Raw genomic sequence first — 11,636 nt, forward strand, 5'->3', positions numbered from 1 at the left:
TTGTTGTTCGGTCACACTTTACATTAGGGCTTCATTAGTTGACATTAGTTAATTCATTAGTTAACAAACTGCCTGTGAAAAATTCTTCTGAACATTCATTAATCTTAGGTATTCCAATATTTAATCACACGTTGTTAAAATCTAAAGTTGCAACAGTGTTATTTAATGAGCTAACATGAACTAAGACTTGTATTTTTTAACAAAGATGAATAACTTCTGTAACAAATGTAGCTATTGCTGATTGTGAATGTTAATGCGTTAACTAAGCTTAACTAATGAGGTCTTATTGTAAAGTGATAGCAATTGGTCTTTATAGTTCTTTTGCACTTTAATCTGTGTAAAACTTTTAACTTTATACATTTTTTCTGTGTTGCTTTATTGCATTTAAATGTTAAGTTATTTTTGTTATAAGAAAAAAGTTATTAAACCTGATATACTGTATTATGACAGCACTTTTTTTAAACTAAATTTCAATACCGTGATAATACCGTATACCATAATAAAGGCATTAGCAATTAATCGCAACATGAAAATTTGATACCGGCATATCCCTAAGCTAGCGTCATATCATATACACACAGAAATGTAAAGGTATTCACGGCGGCAACCCGTCAAAATAAAAGTTTGTTTTAACTTGAAGACTTTGTGCCAGAAATACATTACTATTGTTCAGTAGAATGTATGTAATAGTACTACTACTACTACTACTACTACACTAAAATTATTACAACTTTATTTTTTAAGGAATAATTACACAATATTTCTTTCATGTTTTAATTTTAATAGTAAATCATAATAAATGAATAGATAAATTAATGTAGTATGCCTTCATTTGAATGAACACAATTTCTAAAGAAAAAAATCATAAGGCTATTATTAATAATAAATAAAAGTTGTTTTATGCATTCAAACAATTAGACATGCTAAAACCCAGAATTTGGTAACAATAAAACATAAGGTGAGAAAAAAATTGAATATTTCATAGGGCCCTAAACATGTAATTTGTGTTAAACTTTTGAATAAATTAATGTCGAATTGTACAAGTTTCATGATTTTAATTCATTAGACATGCTTTTGATTAATAAAATTTAATGTAACCATTAAAAAAGTTCAGAAAACTTAAAACGGGAAAAAAATGGAATCCAGAAAAATTTAAATGGAAAAAAATGAATTTGGAAAAAAAATAAAACAGATTTCCTAGGGCCCTAAATAATCTGTCCCTCACAAACCTTTTTTTTTTCCTCTCTACGACTAACCAACTGATAAAACAAATACAATTACTAATGTTTATTAGGGGGCAGTCTTAATTGCAACATTCATAATCATTTTAATTTAATTGCGCAAGGGCATTTTTCGCCCCTTGAGTTTGTAACTTGAATTTGCGGGGCATTTTGTTAACTTTGGTGGCATTTTTGCTCCAAGCACCCATTCATTTGTGCCCCTGCCTATGAGGCTGACTAATAACTCCAGCAACTGTCTGTGTAGGCAGCAGAAGTGCTTGTACTGAGCTACAGACGAGTACATCTTTTTTTAATCAGCTCTAAACACACAACATGAGCTGAAAGACAGGGCGAGCGGCCCATACTAATTACTCAAGATGTGCAAAAGCACCCTTTTGCATCATGAACACACATACAAACAAAAACAGCATGCTCCATACGCTTTTACACCGCGCTTCACACAGCGAGCAGCCAACAGCCCATGTGCAACACATTTTCCCCCAATTAGGAGCAGACACCGTTCCTGCCCGCACCTCAGCCCTCACAGACTGTCTCGCTCTCTCCGTCGCTCTGTTCTCTGCGTTTATGGCTCTTTAATGTGTGCTGGGAGGGCCCATTAACATCACCGCAAAATATTCACTGTGAGGAGAATAAATAAGCACCAACAAGGGAAGATCAAAGCCGGGCGTTATTATGAGCTGTTGGGCTCTGGAATCAAGAAAATAAGCCCAAGCCAAACTCACCACAACAACAATAACAAGGCCGTAACGTATCATCTTACTGGGTGTCTCCTGCATCTGCTGTGTCACTTGACAGTGTTGCATCACTGCAGAAATGAATCGTATTCCTGCTGGTTTTGGGTGTCTTTTCATAAACAATATAACAGAGGGTGGAGCGGCTCGCATGAACTCACTGGTGAAATATAACTTCACTCCTAAGCTCAAGTTGAACATGATCACAGCACAGCAGAGAACCACACGTCACTTCAGCCATGGAAACTGGGAGATTTTCACCATATTTTTTATCTCAGTTAATGTTCCAATATTAAAGGGGAAACAAAATGAAAAATCACACTGCAAACCCATATATGCTGTTGTTTTTCACAAAAAAAGGAATGTGAGGGATCTCCATGCAGCTCTTTTCCATGTGACGAGAGTTCATAGTGATTCCTTAAAAAAATAATATCATAAAAGCAATGCATGTGACTTGGTGGATTTTTCTCTTCTTTTGAACTTGTTGCAGTGCAATATAGGATTGACTTATGCATGAAGAATATGTGGGATCCTGCTGTGTTTTGACCAAAACAGGGTGGAGCCAACTATGTGTTTCGAGCACACCTTCAAATGCTGCCTACTTAGGCAGCTCACTAGGTTTTGGAACAAAGTCTTGGAAAACAAATATCTTGGTCATTACTATAATTGCAGGGGGGAAAAAACATTTCAGTGGTTCTGTGGTCACACGGATAAATTCAGGATATAAAAATTCAGGTCTCAAAATTCAAGGAAAACAAGCAGAATATGGTTATGAATTGTTGAGTTCCAAAACTACAGGAACCGAATGATTTTCTAGATGTCCACTTCTGCTAATGTTTCTTGACCATTTGCATTGTTCTACTGATGCAGGGGAAGCAGAGACCCGTCTTTATATTTAGCCACTGCTGTAGTCAACCGCATGCAGACCGACCAATGTTCTTCTAGCATTAAAACCAATTGTGTTTATTAAAAACACTGCACTGAGGCTCATGACCACACAAATCTATGTAGCTCTACAAAGCATGTGCCACTAGTGTGAAACCGCTGCTCACAGCTCTGTTTTAAAACGATGTTTGCCTAAACTCTGAAATGATCTGACATAGCTGGCAAAGCAATGCATGCTGTTAATCACTCACAGAAGCAGAGTGAAGATGAACAGAAGAGACAGCAAACTCCTTCACACAGCAGCCATAAACAGGCATCTAAACATTAGGCTTGTTAAGCCGCAACACCGGTTATGTCACTTGCCCACCGCGGCACTGACCCCCACCGTCGTTTTGATTTTTTATAGTAATAAAAATCATTTAGTTCAGTAAAAGAACAGACACTACAATTAAAAACTGAACGCGGCTGCTCAATGCAGCGTGCCGAACGACAGTTGCATCACAGATCAGATTTCATTTCTCCAGTGAGGAGAGCTGACTGACGAGAAGAGCGAGGCGAGGTGAGACAGACAAGACGATGGCGGATGATTTAGTTTCGAAACGAGATGCAAAAGCGCCTGTTTGGCAATATTTTGGATTTTGAAAAGCTTGTTGACTTCTGCCATTTATTTAAGCTGATTTTGGAAGTTTTTTTAAACATTTGTTTCTTATATAATTGGTTCCACATAGAAAGCAGTATCTGCAGATACCGATCATCGATACCTATCTTTTAAAGCCTTGTTTTTAGCATTTATAACTATTTATTGTGATACTCCAATCAGGATTTTTAGACATTTATTCAGGGCCATTTTTGAAAATGAGAGGAATTCCCCTCTTAGGTGACAGTAATACAATCAGTACAGTAATACAATCTTTCAAAGACATGTTTAAACAATAAATATAAGCAACACATTTTTCAATGCTTTTTACTTTTGCATTTACTTCTAGATTTATATATTAAGTTGCTCAAGCAAGTGGCAAAACATTTAAACTACTTTTCTTACGTTATCGCAAACTTACCATTGACAGAAATAGTCAGCTCTACTGCCTTTTCTTTTGCATTTAAATCTTTATTACAAGCAATCCTGCAGTTCATAAAGAACTTTGTTTTCCTACGCACGAGTGCCATCTATTATTGCCTACTATTGTTTATCTAAAAGTGCTCTTTCGCACCGCTCCTGAATGCACTGCCGGACCGCAACTGTGTGCAGTGTGAACAATTTAATTCATTAACATGAGCACGGAAAAAATACGCACCACGTTTGCATTACAAACGGAGTAATGTGAACCTGGCATTATGTGTGTGCGCTGCAAGTGTGCATGAGCGCACGTTCTACAGAAGAGCGCGCGAGCGCTGAATGGTTAAACACTGGCAAGAATTAAAAAGTAATGCAATTTATAAACTTTAGTGATGATGTGACACTGCCTCGATTGTGCAAGTGACAATTCCTGTGTCAACTGTGCAGCGTGCAGCTCGCTTATAGACAGACGCGATGTGTGGTGATTTGAAGCCAGATTTGCATTATAATTATTTTACCCGCGCCGTACAGAGACTGAGACGGTGCCGCTGCATGTCATGCCAAACCTCTCACGGCAGCGTCATCAGCTTGAGATCGGCCTTTTTAGAGACCGCGATCAATCATCCCAACGTGATTATCGGCCAATAGTGATCGGTAGCCGATCAATCGGAGCACCCCTACTCTTTACTACTAGTTATAGCACAAAATTAACATGACTGAACATCAGAAAAAACCAAACAACTTACTAAAATGATCATGTCTCATGTATTCGATCAGTCAGTGTATCAAACGCCAGAAGACATCAGTAATCAATAATGTGTGATCAATTATGTCACACAACATCTCTTTTACCTCAGGAAAGACATTCAATGTCCATAAACTCGTTAGAAACTCAGCTAGAAAAATAACTCCAGAGCATTTTTGATAAATACATGCAATATATTACATATTCGTTAGTGATGTCTCATTTAATGCATGTTTGAAAAAATCCATGAAAACAAGTGACCACAGCCACTGTTTAAATATGTATATTTCAACAATGAATTGGAGTAAAAACATAACTATATATCATTAAAATCAGATTTTTTTAAATGCAATTTAAATGCTTATATTCAAGTCAGTTTTAATTTAAGTTCTGGTTATTAAATAAACTTCATTTTCAGTGTCGGTTTTCAGTTTTTTTTTTTTTTTTTTCATTTTGGCGCATGACTAACATCCAATATATTTTAGTAAGATATAGTAACTAGCTAAAGCACAATGTTTGTTAAAAATGGCCTGCAAGAGCAGGACTGGACACCCCTGGTGTACAGACTGATTTTACCATATTAAACAGGCCCTGTGTATTTACAGTACGAGCACTTTATCCGTATAACACTGCATCCATCACATTCCACTGATGCACCTGCATGGGCGGCTCATATTCAGTCACGTGACACAGTGAAGTGAACCTGGCCTGGCCCTGCCTGCTTCCAGTATCCCATCATTCACCGCGAGTTGCGGGGATAGACTGGGTGCAGGGTAAAGATATCCTTTTCATGCAGGTGATTGTCCGATAACAGAGCAGTCCACAGTGACTATGTTATCACAGCCTAAACAAGCAACACCTCCTGGAGAAAATATGATGTCTACAAACACGTTACAGTGGAGATGACAGAACATTTCACAGTCACTGCCTTCTCGGAAAATGTGTTCATCTTTGGAACAGAAATGTATTTCAGTTATTCTCTCATCAATTTTCGGTAAACAGAAGATCAAACATGCATGCTTGATGTTCCAGAACCAGTGAGCTCTACTCTTGTGCATCAAGCGAGCACATCTGAGCTTCCATTTACCATATTTAATGATATATTTAATTGATGAGTTGTCAATATGAGATTCATATTTTCATATTAATATATTTTCTATGTTTTCAGTAATCAAGACCGTACAATCTGTGCCACCAGCTTTACCAAATGGAACTGCAAAACAATGATCGTTAAAGTTACCTAAACATTAGCCTGTCTGTCATTGTTCAAACTGAATAAAATGGAAAAACAGACATAACAAAGCTCTTGTTTCTAGATGACTAATCAAATGTACTATAAGTGAGTGTGAGTCACTGATCATGAGACTCTTTGTACTCTTGCTTCCACTGAATCTCTGGATGATCTTTAGAACATAAACAAACCCAAATACTGGGACTTTGTTCAATTCAAAATAATTTTTCAAACTGCTATGCTGATTATATAATTTGTAAAAAAAAAAAATAAATAAATAGTGTATACATTTGGAGAAATGTAGCATTCCATCACTTGCTCCCCAATGGATCCTCTGCAGTGAATGGGTGCCGTCAATCATCAAGACGTTTTAAATACTTCACTGAAGGAAGTGTTATTATGGATTATGGACTCTTATTTCAGCCGGAAACAACTGTTTAATGTTAAAAACATCTTAATGGTGGATTTATTTATTTTGTCTTCTCCAGATGGTAACTGATGGACTGGAGTGCTGTGGATTACTTGTGGATTATTGTGATGTGTTTATCAGCTGTTTGGACTCTCATTCTGACGGCACCCATTCACTGCAGAGCATCCATTGCTGAGACACTGATGCAATGCCACATTTCTACAAACCTGATGAAGAAACAAACTCATCCTAATCTTGGATGGCTTGAGGGTGAGTATATTTTCACAAATTTTCATTTTTTGGGTTAACTATTCATTTAATTGGATTTATTATAAATTACATTTATTTATTTCTGTTTGAATCGCCAATATTGTTAAATCATCTCTTTGTAAAGAATGGTGCAGTTCTTGTACCGAAGTGGCCAAAGGGTCCTACCCATAAAAATGCTCAAAATGTTTTGCTCAATAAGAACAAAGAACATAAACCATGCATTATTTTGCCATTCAGAAAGAAGTTTCCCTCTTGACAAGTGTTCATTTTGGACCGGAATTCAAAGTTTTGACAGAAGTTAAATTCTTCACATGACACACATTTGTGTTCAGCTTTGGGAGGGTGATTTGGCACACGAGGAGAACTACAGAACCATAAACGTCTGTTTTATTTTATTTAGTTCTTTTCCAAATTCAATAAACTAATACACTAATTAACTAATCAATTTAAAGAACATAAATCAGAGCACTGATGAAGTGAATATGTCGATGTCTGATCTGGAGGATGATGTGTTTGACCTCATGCAGGTAGTTAGCACCCCATAACAGCTCAGAATGAGAAACAGTTGGACTGTAAACGGGCATCTCTGCAGTTCTGCTCTGGCAGCAGATATCGTTCTGTTTTCACCTCCATAAACAGTCTATCATACAGTGAAGTCTGCATTCTTTGGGTTAAACACACTGCTGAGGTTGTTACAGGATGCAACGCAGATATTTTAAACCTTTACTTTGGGTTACAATGATCCCACAATAAAATAATGTAGCCTAATATACTGTAAGTTTAGGGATGCTCAATATATCAGTGAGCATGTCGATTTAGCACATCATTTCAGAGCGATTTTATAGCATGCTTTTTGTTCCATGTTTCAAAAACACCAAGCAGTTTTTCTTTACTATTACATACAGTAATATTTTGATGCCTAATCTCACCTGCTTTTTTTTTTTTTTTAAGAAGCATGAAAAACAGCACAAATACACTACATCATAGAGCATGTATATGGTTCTGTCTTACCGAAGCAGTTGCAGCGATGAGGGACAAACATCTTGCAGGCTGTGGCGATGTGGATCTCAGCACTCAAAAGAGCTTTAATGATCAGTTCCTCGATCTGGCCCATGAGCACTGACAAACACAGAGAAATGTATTTAAATTTATTTATTAAAATACATTTTTTTTAACAGCAATAGTGTTTTTATCATGCAACACAACCATGTGCAAAAGCGCTGAAATATGTGACCCTGGAGCACAAAACCAGTCATGAGGGTCAATTTTTTTAAATTGAGATTTACACATCATCTGAAAGCTAAATAAATAATATTTCCATTGATGTATGGTTTGTTAGGATAGGAAAATATTTGGCCGAGATACAACTATTTGAAAATCTGGAATCTGAGGGTGCAAAAAAATCTAAATATTGAGAAAATCATCTTTAAAGTTGTCCAAATGAAGTTCTTAGCAATGCATATTACTAATCAAACATTAAGTTTTGATATATTTACGGTAGGAAATTTACTAAATATCTTCATGATTTTTGGCATTAAAAAAAATAAATAATTTTGACCCATACAATGTATTGTTGGCTATTGCTAAAAATATCCCCCAGCGACTTAACACTGCTTTTGTGCTGCAGGGTCACATATAGTTGTTCCTCCTATCTTATATTACATTGGCTATGATCAGTAAATGGAAAAGGACAACGGCCAACAGTAGACATATAGTACAATTTCTAAATATCTTCATGATTTTTGGCATTAAAAAAAATAAATAATTTTGACCCATACTATGTTTTTTTGGCTATTGCTAAAAATATCCCCCAGCGACTTAACACTGCTTTTGTGCTGCAGGGTCACATATAGTTGTTCCTCCTATCTTATATTACATTGGCTATGATCAGTAAATGGAAAAGGACAACGGCCAACAGTAGACATATAGTACAATTTCATAGGAAATCAGTTAAATGAAATCAATTTTCTTTACAACAATACATCATTCAAGCATAATGTTTCAAATATTCTCAAAATGAACCCCACTTAGGGGGTCATAATGTAAGACATCAATCTAGCAGCTGCTGTTCGTCAGGAGTAACAAGAGTGTCAATCTACAAATGCTTGAGAATATCCACAGATTAGTGGTTATGCATGTCAAAGTCACGGAGTGTTAAACATGAAAGTATATGATTGCACAAGGCACATCTCAGCTCTACTCACATGTGGTGTCTTTGCCTTCTTGCCTCAAATATCTCAGCATTGCGCTCATGCTCCATTTGTTCCCATAATCCTCTACTTCAGGGTCATCGCAGCTGAAAGCAAGAGAAACCGTGACTGTCAGCGCTGCCAAAACAATGCCGAGAAATGGCCACAACGTAACAATGTTGACATGATTAGCAAACACAAGGATTAGCTCGTATTTGAAAACACATTCCCGTTTAGGAGTGATGAAGAAGAGAAGTGATTATTGAACTATTATTTCTGACAGCTTAGATCTGTTCTCATTACTGTAACATGCATGATGCTTTATGGCATGAGCTGCTACAAGACAAACACAAGCTACTCTAATATCACCAGGCATTCATAAAGAGCTATTACGGATTATTGCTACAGAGCCTTGTGCAGATTCAGACGGAAAGACTCACATTTCCCGTGTTAGTATTGGTGGAAATTGTGTTTTCAATAATGATCTCCTGACTGTAATTTTTCCTGTTCTTATTGACTAGCCAACGTTTGAGGAAGATAGACTTTTTTAATAAAAAAAAAAAATAATAATAAAATGTTAACTGAAAATAAAAGCTCTCTTCAACAATGTTGCTGCATTTACCGCTTCCATTTATACTGTAACAAAGAGATTTTGATGATTTATGATCCATATATTTCAATGTGTCATATTTGTCCACTATTTGGTGGTAATTTTGAAATTTGAGACATTGTATCTTTTACACTTTAAAATGATTTTTTCATTTCAAAACTTCATAATGTCAACATTTAAAGTCTGTCTTGACAAACTTTGCTTTTCTGGTTAAAAAGTTAAATGGATTTCCTTTGAATTTGAATTCTACTTAAATGAAATTCTGCATTCTTTTTGCTACCTCAAATCAAACTCAACAATTGAACTGGAATTTAAAAGGCTGTCATGCCTAAATTGTCAATTTATGTATTTGAATTGCACATACAATTTTCATCCACTTGGATTACACAGTTTAACATAAACAAACAAATAATAATAATAATAATCATTTGTCAGTTACACATAAATGAAACGGGTCAGATTTCTGTAATAGTACTAATAAACTGAAAGCGTTTTAAATACACAATAACCAGGTTTATATATTAATCATCAAAAATCCAATTTCAGTTGTTTCTGATTCAGTCTCACACATTTTAATACTGAATATTGCTTGTTCCACAGCTAGCCATATTATAACAATGTTCATACTATTTAAGTGAATTAATTGAATTGCTTTCACAACAAACAAATCATTCGTGATCCAGCTTCACCAACAGAAGAAGCTGGGCGGGGTCAGCAGAGCTAATTAGCATTTAAAGAGACATGCACCAAAAAGGGTCACTGAGAACACAGCTGATTTTGAGGGTGTTGTTTCACATTACCATTGAGACATTTTAACCAAAGTATGTAATGCAACTCCTACGTCACTGAAAAGTGAGGGTTTTTTTCCAGGTATGTTTTTGACATACCTGTAATAAATGAAATATCTCTAGTTGAGTAGCAGAGTATTCATTTCATTTGTTTGTGTTAAATAAAAGGCGATCAGACGCTGAAATATTGCTTTTGAAATCTCGCTGCGTGTTCGTTGCAGCTGTTGTCAGTGGAGACTCGCCCCATTCGTTCCATTGAAACCACTAAATAAAATGCACACAAACATGTCCCTGCCCTTGATATACAATCACTGATGAACGCATTTGTTTTAAATGAGAAAAAAAAACTATACAACTGCGGATTCGAACCCAGAAGCTATGACATGCTGTTAACAAATATCTACCACCTCAGTATTATTCCACTCGCAAACATTCAGCAGAGCTGCGTACATAATTACTATCCTGAAAAATGTGTACTATATAATTATTTTGATGTATGGATGTAACTATTGCATTAAAAAGGTTTCTATATTAATTCCAAGTCAATAAATTAAACTCAATGTACTTTTGAAATTGATTTGTGATGTCATCTATGCTATTTTTGCTTTGTTTCACCAAGTGCAGTGTAAAATGCACACATCGGATAAAGGGTCACTTTTAAAAGAAATGTAAGCACGTCGTCCAAAAAATCAGATATAGTCACAAAATCGGAATTGGTCATCAAGACCTGCAGTGTAAAGTTTTGAAAACCATTTCAGAGGCATGTTCTTAAATCTGACTCATATATAACATTAAATGCATGCATAGTTTTAAGACAGCCTTAATCATTTTTTTTGGTAACTTCATGACTTAAAGGGATAGTTCACCCAAAAAATTCTGTCATTAATTACTCACCCTCATGTCGTTTCAAACCCGTAAGACCTTCGTTCATCTTTGGAACACAAATTAAGATATTCTTGATGAAATCCGAGAGCTCTCTGACCCTCCATAGACAGCAATGTAATTACTACAGCCCGACTGATATATCGTTTTGCCGATATTATCGGCCGATATGAGCCTGTCGCCGATATATCGGTATCGGCGAATATGCCGCCGATATGACATTTTTTTTTACAGAACATATAATGCAGATAAAATGCTTGAAATGGTGTAATTACTTAGTTTGTCCAGCAGAGCGTGCTCCATTGTTTGCTACTGGCGACCTGGATGAAACGCTTTAAAGCTTAAGTCTATGGAAAGTCTATGGCCTTCAGCTCGAGGAACCCTCTCGAACGCGAATCGAGTGTACGTCTCGATGCCCTCTTTCGAATGAGACCACCCCCGCGTGGATAGCCCCCGAGGTTCGGGAGTTACAGGTGGTTAAATTCACGGTCCGGCGCCGACCGATCAAGCGATCCCGGGGGGCTACCGACGCGCGGAGGGTGGCGTTCGAGAGGGCTCCTCAAGCTGAAGGGATCCCCCGAATTTGGTGGAGATCCGC

At 36.5% G+C, this 11,636-nt stretch overlaps 1 protein-coding gene and 1 long non-coding RNA gene across 3 annotated transcripts in view; one reads left to right on the top strand and one right to left on the bottom strand.

Annotated features, from left to right (window-relative positions):
- LOC107554798 (uncharacterized) overlaps positions 1–10,161 on the top strand; it is a 15,798-nt gene extending 5,637 nt beyond the window's left edge. The window contains exon 3 of the long non-coding RNA XR_001605100.1: positions 10,151–10,161. This is a non-coding gene — a long non-coding RNA (uncharacterized lncRNA). The remainder of the gene's footprint in view (positions 1–10,150) is intronic.
- Positions 1–11,636, bottom strand: part of ttll5 (tubulin tyrosine ligase-like family, member 5) — a 104,647-nt gene that overhangs the window by 78,219 nt on the left and 14,792 nt on the right. For both annotated transcript variants that reach the window (XM_016237411.1, XM_016237409.1), the window contains exons 10-11: positions 8,774–8,865; positions 7,581–7,688 (exon numbers count right to left, since the gene is read on the bottom strand). In XM_016237411.1, coding sequence (XP_016092897.1) covers positions 7,581–7,688; positions 8,774–8,865 — 200 coding nt within the window. The remainder of the gene's footprint in view (positions 1–7,580; positions 7,689–8,773; positions 8,866–11,636) is intronic.

The sequence above is a fragment of the Sinocyclocheilus grahami genome, unplaced genomic scaffold (genome assembly GCF_001515645.1).
Source record: "Sinocyclocheilus grahami isolate Dianchi unplaced genomic scaffold, SAMN03320097.WGS_v1.1 scaffold513.1, whole genome shotgun sequence".
NCBI lineage: Eukaryota > Metazoa > Chordata > Actinopteri > Cypriniformes > Cyprinidae > Sinocyclocheilus > Sinocyclocheilus grahami.